The sequence below is a fragment of the Hesperophylax consimilis genome, chromosome 5, assembly GCF_061612785.1.
Source record: "Hesperophylax consimilis isolate HC1 chromosome 5, BYU_Hcon_1.0, whole genome shotgun sequence".
NCBI classification, from domain to species: domain Eukaryota; kingdom Metazoa; phylum Arthropoda; class Insecta; order Trichoptera; family Limnephilidae; genus Hesperophylax; species Hesperophylax consimilis.
Window position 1 is genome coordinate 26,277,198 of NC_142840.1, and position 15,960 is coordinate 26,293,157.

At 37.8% G+C, this 15,960-nt stretch overlaps 1 protein-coding gene across 2 annotated transcripts in view; it reads left to right on the forward strand.

Moving 5' to 3' along the window:
- The window catches only part of LOC149423714 (G protein-coupled receptor Mth2-like), a 67,073-nt gene that overhangs the window by 42,464 nt on the left and 8,649 nt on the right, over positions 1–15,960 (forward strand). For both annotated transcript variants that reach the window (XM_089631770.1, XM_089631771.1), the window contains one exon: positions 7,032–7,301. In XM_089631770.1, coding sequence (XP_089487896.1) covers positions 7,032–7,301 — 270 coding nt within the window. The remainder of the gene's footprint in view (positions 1–7,031; positions 7,302–15,960) is intronic.

Consider the following 15,960-nt stretch of genomic DNA (forward strand, 5'->3'; position numbering starts at 1 on the left):
ATAAGCGATACCTGAATGATATTTACATGTAGCATAATATTATTATTTAGAAGCATCGCAAAGGAGCAATTGTATATATTTTTATCCTCTTCTTTTGTTCACTTATAAATTATGTTTACGAATGATCTTAATATTTTCTGCATGTTTGTTTCTGATTTCTTTCTCCTGTCTCATATATTATACCCATTTAAATGCAACTATATGTCTATCATTATTATGTTAAACATAACAAAACGCATGTTTTCTCTGTATCATGCAGTACATAATATAACATATAAAATCACATAAGAAAACCTATTAAGGAGCTTAAAATTAATAAATATACTCGTGATCATATTATCATAACCATACTAAGTGTTACCAAACCTAGCTAAACATCTGAAAACCGAATAGAAGTATCTATACACCCAATATCAAAGAAGTATGTAGTATATGGTATCAGGTATAGGCATGAATAATGATAAAACTACTAATGAAGTTACTAATGACTAATTACACCTTAAGAGTTGCTGATAATTACCTGTAATCGTAGTAGAACCGCATTTATTCACCTTTATTCCCCTTAATAATTAATGATTTAGGCGGAACTCACTCTCTCAAGGGAACTGAAAATTTAAATATTTTTCAACGAGTAGATAATAAATTAATTCACGCAGATAAGTAAATGCTCATTATCTAGAAGAGCACTCGGAGGATTACATTTTGCATGGGTGGGACCTTCTCGATGAATACACAATGGTACAGTATAAAGGAACCTTGTTTTAAAGGTTGCGTGCGCTCTCTGATGAATTTACAATAAAATGATTATGCGGGGGTCACGTTATAAAATTAAGCGCAAAAGAATGGCATTGTTTAAGGCAATTATGTGGACAACTGAAAATTTAAGGTTTATCAAGGAATTTCGGATAAATACCTTCAGGACGAATTCAGTGACTTTTGATCTTGCTTTGGTAGATTTAAGGTTCGATTTCTGTTATGGCGCAAAATTTGTGATTGTCTTGCATTGGAGATATTTAGCTGCAAGGAAAAAAGGTAACAGGAAGATAATTCAGCTCTGGTCACTGCAAATATCTGACATTTCAAGTAATATTTTCGTTTTAAATGGATGTATATCATATTTTGTGCAATCTTAAAAGTAGTTGTCCCTCTGAGAAATGAAATTAGTTTGACTGAGGATTGAACCTTCCTCCCCAAGGGCTGTGGGTCGGCTAATTATAAAATATTAACTTAAAAACCATATAAAGTTTAATAAATAAACAATCAAAGTGCCAGCCAAGTGTTCAGCCAAAAAACGGCAGGAGTATCATTTCAATGATAAGTGGAAGGTTAGGAAAGCATTCATGTCAAACTTTTCTTCAATTTATTTGATTCTTTACACATCTTTTGGCGCACGACATTTAAGTATGTTGTTAGTTAATATTAAATTGACGGAGGAGTTTATTCGCTATGACAATAAAACTGGCAATTATTTTTTTTCACTAAACGGGCAGCCGTCCTACAAATATTTCCAATGAACAATACTCGAAAATGCAGCGCGGCCCGGGGATAATATATTTTATGAATAATGTGAATGTGAATGATAATATTTTGATTTTGGGTATTTATTTTATTTCCTCAATAATATTATTATTAAATTTAGATTTTTTTATTATAACAGTGAAAATTAGTAATGTACGACGACCATTCAGAATTGAAACGTTGCTTGAAATGGCTTTAGTCATGTTTCATGACCAGATCTGAATATCCAGGTACTCCCCCACTATCCTCTTCTACGTCTCCTCCCCCTCCTCTCTACATTCAGCCTCACAAAATACCCCAATTGGGATGCCAAAGCCTGACTGGCTCTAGACCTTTGGGAGCAGTTGGGATTCTTGTGCGATATTCTCATAAAAAAAGAACTTCTGTTAGTGATGAGATGATGCTATATTGCATAATAAATAAATTTTTAAATGTCAATTATACACGCTCAACCAAGCGTACCTAATTTTCAAATTAAACATCAAAGTTCTGCATTAAAATAACTACATAATTTGCATTCACGTGGAAAGAGCAGACCACAAAAACTTTCGTTGTTATTAAAACCAATGTTCTTTTAATTTATTTTTAGTGTGACCAAAACCAGATGTGAATAAATAACTCTTCTCAAAGGGGATTAATTATCAGAAGCGAGATACCAAATAAAACACGTATATTTAAGTAGGTACCAAATGAAACAAGTTTAGTATGTTATTGACAAAAGAGCGATTTGTCATACGAGAAAGAAAGAAAATTACACATCTCTGATTTAAGAGGTAAATATTGCACACATATGTGGCCTACTCGTAGGTGAAGACTCATCATGCAATAGATAAAAGTAAGTAAATATTAGGCACAGTTTTAGCTAAAAATTGGGTAAATTAGATAAATAGATTTAATTAGGTAAAGTTATTTAATTAAAAATTTTGCAGATGTTTTTTCGCAAATTTAATCTTTTGCACGGAAATACTGCACATACATTACGGCAAAAAACTGTTTGTTTGAAATCTGATTAAATTAACGAATGGGTATATAATTTATTTGTATTTCACAAATTTTTAAATGAATCGGTTTTTTTTAAACAAATGCTTTGTATTAAACATTTTATCTTTATCACAGGTTAAATATACGACCTACCGTGATTTGATCATGAATTTTATTATCAATCCCGTTCCAGAAACCGCCAAATAATTTTAATTTCTGGACGTGTTTGATTTTTGACATAGGGTTATTGGAAACACTTCTTTTTATGTTAGCTTTTCAAAAGCGTTGTATATTTTGAAAACAAATCACGTTACGGTGAACAACTGCGTGGTCTTTTTGGCAATTTGGATTTGAGGACAAAATACCCAGTAAAACTCAAATTCTTTATTTAATACAAAAGGCATAGCGTATATATAGTGTTATATGTGTGTACTATATACTACTTTATTTAATTGTGTTTCGAATTATAAAATATAGGCCATTAAAGACATTGATTTTTCAAAAGGCCATTTTGTTAAAAGGCCATTTTGGTAATTGTTTGTGAGCACAGACATAGGAATTAATAGACGAGAAGATAATGGCGAGGGGTAAAATCAACTGTTGAAGAACGAAGGGAGTGAAGCTGACTGTGATTCGTCAATAAATCAATCTGACAGTAAATAGGCATCTCGCATTATAATATCACCATTTACTTCTTAAAAGTAAAATCTGCTTTTGAATGAATAGACATTTTTACATGGGAGCGCAAATTACTCGCCACGTTATGAACAAATTTGCGAAGTCCAAATTCGGCAAAAAAATTCGGTTCTTTTTTCAGAGTCGAATATTTCGTTTAAGTATTTAGTTAAGACACTTTTATAAATGTTCATAATTTACTTCCCAGCAACCAACCAGCTTTGTGTTTCGCGTCCAGACGTTTCTCGATGTGATAGTAACAACTGATTCATATTATACGATGTGAATATGCTTAAAATAAAGTAAAATAATGCTTATATATGGAATGTAATACGACAATTGGGTTTATTCTCTTTTTCACATCTATTTTTACAAGTTTTCATAGTACAAGTCAACATTTTGCCGTGTTATTTCGTAAAATGAACCGATGATGCCTCGACCATAGTTCGCACAAGAATGATGACGTCACGTTTTCAAATTTCACTTGAGGCCATACGCGAGCACAGCCGGCTCCAATGGAACCGGTATGGGGAGTGGGGATAATACGCTTTTAATCACTTAGGGCAGGTCTACTAATATTCATATGTCTATGTTTGTGAGTTATAATTACACAAATATAATTAAAAATAAAATAAAAGATATATAATAAACTAACCATCACTCCGTTTTCCGGAGGGGTGGGCAGAGATGACGGACCGCCAAGCAACTCGGTCTTGGCACACACTCCTTGTCTCATACATGGACCGACTCAAGTATCTGATTAACTTAATAGTGCCATGTCTTCCTCGGGCGTCCCCGACTTCTGCTACTATTAACATTTGCGCATATATTATCAGTACTCATTTCTTCGTTCATTCACTCTACATGTCCAAAAAATCTAAGCGTATCTTTCTTAATGTTACTCATTACCGTTTTTTATTTTTTTCTAAAATGTGAAACTGCACAAGAGGCCCAATTGCTCCCAACCGTCTGGAGCCAGTGAGACTATGGTACCCCCAATTGGGGTATGTTTTGAGGTTAAATGTAGTGGGGAGGGGAAGGAGATTGGGAAGAGGAAAGTGAGAAAGTACCTGGCTAATCACCAAACACGGCCAAACCCATTTCAAGCAACGTTTCAATTCTGAATAGTGGTCTTACACCAGAGCGATGCTGAGAGTATCTTCCACTTCCACTTCCACACTGGAAAGTGCCGAAAATACACTATATATTATTTTAAATGAGTAATTTTCGAAGTAACACAAATTAATCAATTCGACCGGTCAGTGGTTGAGTGGGCATAGCGCTTGGGTCTCACCCGAGCGTCGCGTGTTCGATTCCTCGGCTGGCTAAGTCTTCCATCACAACACAAGCAACATTTTCGGCTTTCTGTGGTGGTAGTAGGAGATTTTCAAACATTGTTGGGTTATTCGTAACCCGGAAATGTTTGTCTTTCTTTAAAAAAAAAAAAAAAAAATTACTAGCGCACGCCAGGATTTGAACCCTCGACCTCCCGCTTGCCAGTAGAGAACCTTATCCCTTGACCACGGAGGCCGTCCTCAAACGATCATACATGGTTTTACCACACATTCCCCTCAGGGTTCTCATTGCAGCATTCAGTCTACTTTCATCCTTCCTCTGCCAGTTCCATGCCTCAATTCCATACATAAGGGTACGCAGGTAGAGCAGGGTAGGTTTTTTGTTAGCTCGCACCGCGTTCACTCCTCCATTAATGGAGTTACCCACTTTTATCCTTCTTTCAATATCTCTGTCAGCCTTCCCATCTCCCGTTAACATACTTCCTTAATATAAAAAATCATCCACCTGCTCCAATTATTCCTCATTCACAACTATATTGCACACCGTTTTCGTACTCTCTCTTCCAAACACCGTGACTTTAGACTTCATCACTTACTCATTCTTCATACATACTTTTTTCATCCTAGACACGAAAGACTGTAAATCTTCCATACTGTTAGCAATCAATACCGCATCATCAGCATACGAGCTTATAAGTTCTTTAAAAAGCATTTAGATGGACTTTATTTAAATTACACAAATTTATCGTGCATAAATTTAAAAATTCGACCCAAAAAACTCTCTTTTTGTGTATGTACTAGTTGGTTGGGTAGTATTATTTTTTTAATAATACCACTGGCTTACAAAAAAATGATAATTTGCATTTCAAATCATGAAAAATTGAATTCTATTGGTTTGTATTTTATAATTTAAAACATAAATAAAAAAAGTTGTATATATTTGTACCTTTTTGATTAAATAAATAATTTTCAGTCGAGTCAAGTTTTTTGGCCTCAAAAACAAATTTAAATTTTGTACGAAAAAGGCCACTTTGCCTTTCCTCTTATTGTATGGCAACGTTATGTCGTATATGATCGTTATGTCATATATGTAATATGTGCCGCTATCTAATTTTAATTATATCGTGTAAGACAATAGCGGAACACGTACACAATATGTAATTCAGTTCAAATGAAGCGATGCTTGTTAGTACTAACGTGTATAACATGGACTTGAATTTAACGTTGCTACATACTATATTCAACAAGTTGCAAAGTGGTAAAAATGTTGCCCCTAGCCAAAACTTTTCGAATTGAAGGAAGAACGTAGGGGAAACCACCGTTTGCGTTTTTAAATTTAGGGTGTAAAATTGCTGTTAAATTCTAATTTATTTATTTTATTTGAGGAAATCAACAGTTTAAAATATAGTTTTTTTTTTATATACATACATACGTGTGCAATTTACTTAACTGAGAAACAATTTTATTAGTACCATTATTAAATTCGATGTTTTATTTTAATAAATTTTTTATCAAGTTTTTTTTAATTAGTTTATTTTTATGATTCGTTTGTTTTCTTTTGCCCATTTTAGAACTGTAAAATTCAGATAATTATGCTCTAGTTAAAAATTGAAGCATTATATTAGGTCATGTTAAATTTTATCTTATATTTCGAAATTATCCAAAGCGTAATGTTAGGTAAAGTTATTTATGATTGTATTAGGTGAATTTTATATATATTAATCTGTGAACAGTAAACGTCGCGTGCAAAAATTATGTTTTTCTTATTTTAAATCAAAACCAATATTTTCTAACTAAAAAAATTGGAAGTAGGCACGTATCTACATAATTAATTAATTAACACGATGATTCAACTTTTGAAAAAAAAATCAATCTTTACTGAATCAATAAAACGGCCACCATCTTTAACCGGAACTTAAAAAATAAATTTTTAAACAGATGAAATGCCAAATGGTCGAATTAAAACAGGACTCGCTACACTTAGTCAATAAGGTAAGGTTTGGTAAAATTAGATTAACTTAGGTTAATCGGAGCATTTACTAATGTATTGAGGTAATAGTCGTAAATTAACTTGTATGCTGTTTGTAAGGATTTGCCGACATAATCTAATATCTGAGTTATCATTTTTTTAAAACAAGGCCCTGAGGATAAACATTTCCCTCAGGCACTATGTCATTTTGGGGATGCTGTGTGGAGGGTCTTTTTAGAGAACAGAAGGAGAGGAAGTTCTGTGAAATAAAAATGTAGGAATCTGGGGATAAATGTGTCTAGGAGTGACGGACGTATGAATCCATCCCTTCCACTGCGATTCAAGGAGACGGGTCGAGAGAGAGAGAGAGTCCGGCTGGAAAAGTCAAAAGGTTTCCCTCAACCAGTCTCTCCTGATATGACCCGCCACGCAGACCTAGCCAAACGTCACTCCATGAACCTGGGCACTTCTCAGAAGTCACCAAACGTGGCGAACCACTTTGCGTGAAAAATGGCAGGGGTGTTGGTTATCAAATTGAATGCCTTGCAATAAACATGATCGTCTACATTAAATACATTTTTTTGAATTTGCAGGCTATCTGATGCAGTTCTTCTTCCTTGCGTCGTTCTTCTGGCTGAACATAATGTGCGTGACGATGTCTTACACGTTCAGCGCGCTGCGGCCCAGCAAGGGCGGCAGTAAGCGCGAGCGGGACCGGCGCCGCTTCCGCTGGTACTCGGTGTACGCGTGGGGGTGCACGGCAGCCTTCACTGTGGCCGCCCTCGCGGTGGAATTCAGCCCGAGCGTACCAGTCTCTTCGCCGTTCAAGCCCAACCTCGGGAGGGTCAGGTGCTGGTTTAACAGTGAGTATTTTTGTTGTTCTTAATATATACATATCTTTTAAATGTTTCCACATATTTGATATATTTTACACGGAGAAAAATAGCAATCTATTTAATCTCTTCAAATTATTCGCAATGCAGTTAAAAATGGAATGCAAGCCCTTAGCGAATGAATTGATAGGTTTCCTGATAGTATCCATTTAGTAAAATAATAATGTATTATCACGATGTCGGAACACATGTTTATAAAAATCCCAATATTTCCACATTTTGTCACTGTATATTATCAATGCAAATATAATTATGCATGAACACGTGTTCAGATATATTGGGAATTTTCTAAAAGTTTATCAGAAAACCGCCTGCAATCCCGTTTTCAATCGGATTACCAATACTTTTTAATAAATTAGAAATATAATTTTTTTCCGTGTACATTAACTCCAAATTTATCATCCATGTCATCTTTGTGGATGCTGTGTAGAGGGTCTTTAAAAAAAAGAAAGGAAAGGGAGTTCTGGGAAAGAAAAAAAGGTAGGAGTGGTCGTTAGGAATCTGGGGTCAGTGTATCCAGGAGACGCTAGGGGTCAAGTGAGTTCGCCTGGAAAGGTCAAAAGGTTTCTTTCAACCAGACCTAGACAACCTTCAGCCAAGAACCCGAATACCCCTGCTATGTCACCAAACGCAGAGAACCATTTGGGGTGACCTATGGCAGAGGTGTTAGTTATCCAATAAATGGTTCCCGGGGCGGTGGTACCCAAAACCCGCTTCCCAAATAATATGTTCTATCGAACTTCGCTTCAAAATGCAACTCTAGATTGTCAGTATATTTTTCGGTATAAATCGGTAAAATGATGTATGCACTTGAAAATTTAATTGAGCATGAGACAATTACAAGAGATTCAGGTCCCAAAGACTACAGTGGTCACGTACTACCATAATACCATAATATTTCGACTACCATAATACGGGCGTGTGTCTAGTGTGGTAGTCGAAAAGCATGTAAAAACTGTACACATTAATATTTCATGAATAAAGAAAAAAAAAAAAAAAAAAAAAAAAAGAAAGAATGCCAGATGACAGGAAATCGAAAATTATGACCAATCGTGTGCACCAGTGGAAGTGACCCACAGGTTACCGTTTAAAACCTTATCTTAAACTACTCTTTTTCTATATTTACTCATATGAAACTTTCTTAGTACAGGGTTTTCCAATAAAAAGTGATATTTTAAATAGCCCGCTATTTCGGTAGATGTTACTATTGAAGCGGTCATTTTTTGACATTTGACAAGTAGAAACTACGCCATTAATAAAAATGGAATGATACAAGCTTCAACGACGTATTGAAATTATTAAAATTCACTTGAGTTAATCAAATGCAAATCATCTTGAGTGATGAGGCCCATTTCCACCTCGGTGGCTTCGTCAACAAGCAAAATTTTCGCATCTGGGGCTCGGAAAACCCAAGAGTTATTGTTGAAAAGCCTCTCTATCCTCAACGTTTGACTGTTTGGTGCGTTTTATGGTCCGGCGGAGTCATCAGACCTCACTTTTTTGAAAATGAGGCTGGAGCAACAGTTACGGTGAATGGATTGCGCTATCGAGAGATGATTAATGATTTTTTACGGCCGGAAATCGGTGGAATTGATCTGGACAACGTTATACTTTAAAACGGCGCTACGTGCCACACAAGCAACGAAACCATTGATCTTTTACGATTGAATATCAAAATAACACCTCTTATTGGAAAACCCTGTACTAAAGAGGTTCAAAGGCCATGGTCAAAGTGATAACAGGCCCTTATGCAAATGGCAAAAAGTAGTAGGACTTAGATTTTTTTTTCATGGCTTTATAATCATTAATTATCATTCATCAAAATATTGAATTAAAGTTGTTTTGAATTTACTAGGCGGTCAATTAAAACTTAACCACAAGCATTCGCGTTAATTACCTACTAAGTTTAAGTACCTTATAAATTTGTCAAAATAATATAAACGTTCATCAGGAACTGATTAAAAATGACCGATGATTTAGTCACCATCCTACACCACATCTGATTCCCTATCTATACCACACATGACTCACGAACAATTTGCGGTACAAATCCGGAAAGTCATACAGCCTGTATTGATATTAGATTGCGATACAACTGAAATAATAATAAATCATAAGCTTTTCAGAAAAGTCACGAATTGTACGAATATAAGTTTTCGTGACGTGAACATCTCATTTCCGGGACGATGTCCGGCAGAGTTAAATATGTTATGAATAATCTTTTATGTATTCCGAACAAGGTCCAACGGTCTTGAAGGTTTAGGACCTAACTCCTTTTTGTCGAATAAAATATGACATGGCTTTAATTTTGTATTATAAGTGGCAAACATAAATGGCTTTATTACCAGATTTCGTTCTAGTTTCAACAAACAAAGAGCTCTTGAAGGTAATGAAAATTAATGCTGTGAGCACACGATATGACTGATTATGTATTTATTACACAAAAATCAGCACGTAAGCACCAAATTAAAATGAGTTATCTTTTATATTTCGGATTGATTCATGAGAACATTTAACAGTTTGAGTCGTCATTGATGAACAAAGTATTTCAGTAAAATTGTAATTTGCTTCAAGAGTCATCGACTGTCCTCGCTTCTCGATGCTACCGGAGACGAGGTCAAGATCTAGTTCAACACCGGAGCAAATTCGGAGTCCAAAGTACTCTTTTGTAGTGGAGCAAATGAAATGTTTCGAATGAAAGCGAATGCCTGACTTTTTCGTTTTAGTTTTTGTACGGGAGCAAGTTTAATGTTCCTATTGAAAAGCGAATAACGTGATTTTCGATGGTGTTCGATTATTTTTAGTACTTTTTTTGACCTAACAAACAATTTTTATTTATGTATTTTTTAACATTTTTATGCATTTTGGTATACTATAGTGTAAATAGCTTTTTTCCCGTAGTAAAAATGCAATTTCTTCCAATTCCGATTTTTATATATTATAGCTATGCAAGACGGATAAACATGTTGAATAGCTATAATATATTATAGCTATGCAAGATGGATAAACATGTTGCATAGCTATAATATATATTATTACACATTTAACAACACGTTTATCCATCTTAGCCCTTCAGGCCAATTTTGGTAGCTTTTGTAACTCATATGGTCTCACGGAAAAAAGTTGTGTCTTCCTTATTTTGTGGTGAGAAATATGATCTAAACGGTGTTAGAAAGAGAAAATACCACGCTTTATATCTAAATCTAGAATTAAAGAGAGAAGAATTAAAATGTGTCCCATTTTGAAACCAAAGGTTCCGATTTCAATTAAAAAAAAACTAATGACTTTGTAATTTTTTATTAATTATTTTTACATGATACGACAAAAAATGAGGCAACCGAAACGTTTGTAATTCATTTGTCTAATAAAATACGTGTGTTTTTTCCTTATCATTAATTTTAGTTACAAAAAAACGTTAATTGACACATTTTAATGTGCTTTATATGTTTGCTTTAAAAAATTTTATATTTCAAAAAATATAAGTTTACTTCTAATAATAAAATTTTAAAGCGTATCTTATCTCAGTTTTTATTTTTCAGATACGTTCAGAAGTATTCCATCTATTTGTATTTTATTGCAAAGCGGAAATAATCGAACTTCTGACAAAATATGGCCAGAGTTAATACAATGTTCACAAAAAATACTTCGTTTACGCATGGTTTTCATATTTCTTTGAGCGATATGTGGAACTGAATTTTGGATTCACAAAATAATACCTACGAATATTTACGAATTGTATTTATTTCAACTTATAGTGTATTGAATAATAGTTTTCAATTTGGTAGGCGGGAATGGGTACCGCCGCCCTGGGAACCATTTATTGGATGACCAACACCTCTGCCACAGGTCACCCCAAGTGGTTCGCTACGTTTGGTGACTTAGCAGGGGTGCCCGGGTTCATGGGTTAAGGTTTGCCCAGGTCTTGGTGGCGGGTGCGTCGGCCCACCTTCTGCGTGGCGGGCCGGTTGGGAGATGCTGGTTGAGGGAGACCCTTTACAACCGGTTACCGCTGTCCGGGCCGCTCGATAGTACAGGGGCCCGACCCTCAGGCTCACGACTCAGGGTGGGCTGCCCCATCAGCGAGTGTAAAAACCCCGCCACTGCTGTTGTGCCGGTTCGTGACCGGAGGGGACCCAGCAGCAGCGTTTGGGGCGCATTGGATGCCCTCTCCAGCCGGACTCTCCCAGCCTATCGCCTAGCACCGCAGTGGGTGGGCTGGAACCAAACGCTCATCACTCCTGGACAGCCTGAACCCCATATTCCTACCCACCCCTCACACCTTTCCATTCCAGACCTTCCTTTCACTTCATACCCTTAAAAACAAAAAAAAAAAAAAATTAAAATCATGAATATACATAAAAACAAACATAACATCTTTACAGCGGCGAGTAGCAGGCGTCCCCGGTGCGGGCCAAAACTGTTGGTAAATTTTGCCAACATTCGCGGCCTGCACACAAATTTAAATTCCGTCCATCACCATCTTTTGTCCCAACGTCCCAACCTTCTTTTCCTATCCGAAACTCAGATAGCCGAGCCGCCAGACTCCTCCTATCTGGACTGCCCGGGCTTTACCCTGGCAAGCAAATTCCGACTGAAAGGAGGAGTCTGCCTCTATAGTCGAGCTGACGTCAACTGTGTGCGACTATTGAGTCTGGAAAACTCCAGATTCGACGTAATGTGGGTGCGCGTCAATCTTGCCAGTACGGCAAGATTCTACGCATGTCTATACCGCTCACCGAACCATAGCGAATCAGACACTTCCGAGCTCTTCAAACATTTGAGCGATACTATTGATGATCTCTTGCCCCGCTACCCTTCGGCCGAGTTTGTTGTTCTGGGGGACTTCAACGTTCATAACGAACCATGGTTGAAGTTCTCAGGCCCAACGGACTCGGCTGGCCGACAGGCGGAATCCTTTGCCATTTGCTACGGATTAGAGCAATTGGTTCAGGAGCCTACAAGGGTTCCTGATGTCCAGACTCACCGCTCCAATCTGTTAGACCTATTCTTAACTACTGTGCCACACGGTTATAAGATTGACGTCACAGCGCCTCTGGGATCATCTGACCACTGCCTAGTGACGACATCAATCCCCGTTAGCCTCAGACCAACCAATGAGAGGCTGAGGAGAAAAGTGTGGCACTATAGGTCAGCAGATTGGTTCGGTATGCGGGCCCATTTCAATGCTTTTCCGTGGTCAGCTGTTTGTTTTCGGACTTCGGACCCTTCAAGATGTGCCCAGGAGATTGGTGAAGTCATCAAATCGGCGATGGATGGCTTCATACAATCGACTACTAAAGAAACTGGCGTGGGCTCAAAGCCGTGGTTCAGTCGACAATGCTCCGAAGCAGTTCGACGAAAAAACGCGGCTTACCGAGCCTACAACACATCTCGAACGCCCGAAAGCAGATCAGCATACAACAAATCGGCAAAGGAATGCAAGAGAATCATCAATAGATCAAAATTCGAACACGACCTGCAGATCAGCAAAAAGCTGGCTGCCTGCCCGCATGGCAGCAGAGCATTCTGGTCGCTTGCGGGCTCAATAGGTCGAAATTTTTGCAAACCCAGTTTGCCACCTCTTACCAGACCTGACGGCTCACTAGCAAACACCGCCACCGAAAAGGCAAACCTTTTAGGGAAAATGTTTGCGGAAAACTCGACCCTCGACGACGGGGGTGCTGTTCCGCCGTCGGTTCCTCACTGCGGCTTCTTTATGAAAAAGCTGAGGATCCGGCATCGGGATGTACTCCACGTCATACGGGGGCTCGATGTTAACAAAGCTAGTGGACCTGATGGAATACCTGCCCTGGTATTGCAGAGGTGTGCTGCGGAAATAGTTCCAGTTTTGACAAAGCTCTTCAAAATGTCCCTGAAGTGTGGCACTGTGCCCTCTGGTTGGAAAAAAGCGGTAATTCACCCTATTCCCAAGAAAGGTGACCGCTCCAACCCGGCCAACTACCGCCCCATAGCGATCACATCAGTTCTGTCCAAAGTGATGGAACGTGTGATCAACGACAAACTGCTCACATACCTCGAGAAGAACAAAATTATCAACGACCGTCAATACGGATTCCGGCGGAACCGCTCGTGCGGTGATCTTCTCGCGTATGTGACGCATGTTTGGGGGCGGTGCCTGGAACGTCACGGTGAGACCCAAACGGTCGCACTAGACATATCCAAGGCCTTTGACCGGGTCTGGCACCGAGGACTTGTCAACAAATTGCATTCTTACGGACTTCCCGCATCCCTGTGTACGTGGATTGCTGACTTTTTAAGGGATAGGTCGATTCAGGCGGTTGCTGACGGTTTCACCTCATCCTCACACTCTATAAATGCTGGCGTCCCACAGGGATCGGTTCTGTCTCCGACTTTGTTTTTGTTGCACATCAATGACCTTTTGACATGTGCACCGATTCATTGTTACGCGGATGACAGTACAGTTCATGATAGCTTTTTGTTTGACAAGCCCCCAAAGGGCACACAAACTCCAACGGCTCGGAGGGCTTTGAAGCAGAGAATGGACGGTTATCTCGAGAGTATTTCCTCCTGGGGTAAAAATAATCTCGTCGAATTTAATGTTTCAAAGACCCAATCCTGTCTGATTACGTCTAAAAGGGATCCAAATGATAATCTAGTCTCCTTCAACGGAAGCAATCTTCCGAACAGGCCTTCCATTGATATGCTTGGTGTAACTATAAGTGACCAGCTCAGGTACGGGGGCTCCATCGAAGCTAGAGTAAAGTTGGCCTCTCAGAAGCTGGGCGTACTGTACAGGGCCCGCAGATACTTTAATAGTACACAACTGCTCACCCTGTACAAATCGCAAGTGCGCCCTACTGTCGAATTTGGCAGCCATCTCTGGTCTGGAGCCCCAAAATACCTGAAAAAAACCCTTGACTCTGTGCAGAAACGGGCGGTCCGTTTGATAGATTCCCCAATCTTAACAAACGGACTGCAATCTTTAGAGCACAGGCGTCAGGTAGGTATGCTGTCCTTGTTCTATCGGTATTACAATGGAAGATGCTCTGAGGAACTAGCGTCATTGATCCCTTCGGCACCGGTGCGTAGTCGGGATACACGCCAAACGCGCGCCCAACATTTGTACACAGTTGACACTTGTCACATGAGAACGGGTCGCTTCTATGATTCGTTCTTAAGTTCAACAGCTCGGCTGTGGAACGAACTGCCGGCCTCTGTGTTTCCTCCCTCCTACAACATGGGACTCTTCAAGACCCATGTTCACTCCTTCCTCTCCACAAAAAGACCCTCCACACAGCATCCCCAAAGATGACATAGGCCCTGAGGGAAATTATTTTCTTCAGGGCCTCCTGTGTGGAGTAAATATAAAAAAAAAAAAAAAAAAAAAAGTTTATGTAGGAGGTATTTAACTTTGCAAACTTAAGGTAATAATTACATTAAAGAGTAGGTAATTAAAGTTAGTGGTTAGATTGAATAATATTACTATAGGAAACATATTTCTCAGATTCTTGGAAAGATTCCATAATAATTAGAAATATGTTAATTCTAGGAAAAAGATGACAAATCATTGAATTTCATATTATTTAAAAAAAATTATATCGTTTTCTGCTGACCGACACCCCCACAGGGGCGTGACGGAATTATAACTAGGAATAATACTTAAGGTAAAAAATTTAAATGGTCTTTGACTGAAAAGTGGGTGTTCAATGTTTGGAAAGAAAAAAATACGGTTTTCATAATACAAACAATCTGAAGATTTTTGTTTGTTTTATTAAAACTTGTTCATTTATTAGTCAAACATACTGGAATTATTATTTAATTATTTAACGCCCAGAGTGCTTTTACATGCAGGTGGTACAATTAAGATGACAGATAATTTTAAAACATAAGAAAGAAATAATACAAATAAATGACATTAAAAATACATGCAAGAAACAAAAAAAAAAAAACAAGAAAATGAACACGAACATTAATTAAAAATTACAGCGATTTGACTGGTTTACAACATTTAGATCGCAACACGGTATCACATCCTCATACATAAGCTCACATTTCACCACAACCTCAAATAACACATCTGCCCTGATGATTGACACTGCAATGCTGTCCGAAACGTTGGCTAAAGAAGGAGTTAGCGCAACACGGCATAACACCCCAAAAACAAATAACAAAAAAAAGTCGAATTTAGAATAAAAAAGTTAGTAGTTTATTTTACGCCTGTCTTATTACGAATCGTTCGTGTTGATAATTTGTGGTAAATCGAACTAAATGTCCCAAGACAACTAATTAGGTATCGCTTTATCAATAGTAATCTGGAATAGGGCTCATTATTGTATCATTATGGGGTCTTGAACGTGACCAAATTATCAACAAAGAAAAGCAATTTGTCTACAATGTATTGCCCAGAATTAGGAGCTTTCATAATTAACGATTTCTAGAGAAGGGTTTCCTATAGAGAACTATAGAAAATATCCCACGGAATCAAATTTTGGATCAAATAGAATCATTTATACAAACCTGCATCAGCTATATACGAGAATACCGGTAAAATAAAGCAGAAAAAAATCAAGTTAGTATAATTTATTGGTAGGTACCTTTTTTCTTTTCTGTAACACCTCTCAAGAGCCCTGTCTGTATAGTGTAAAGA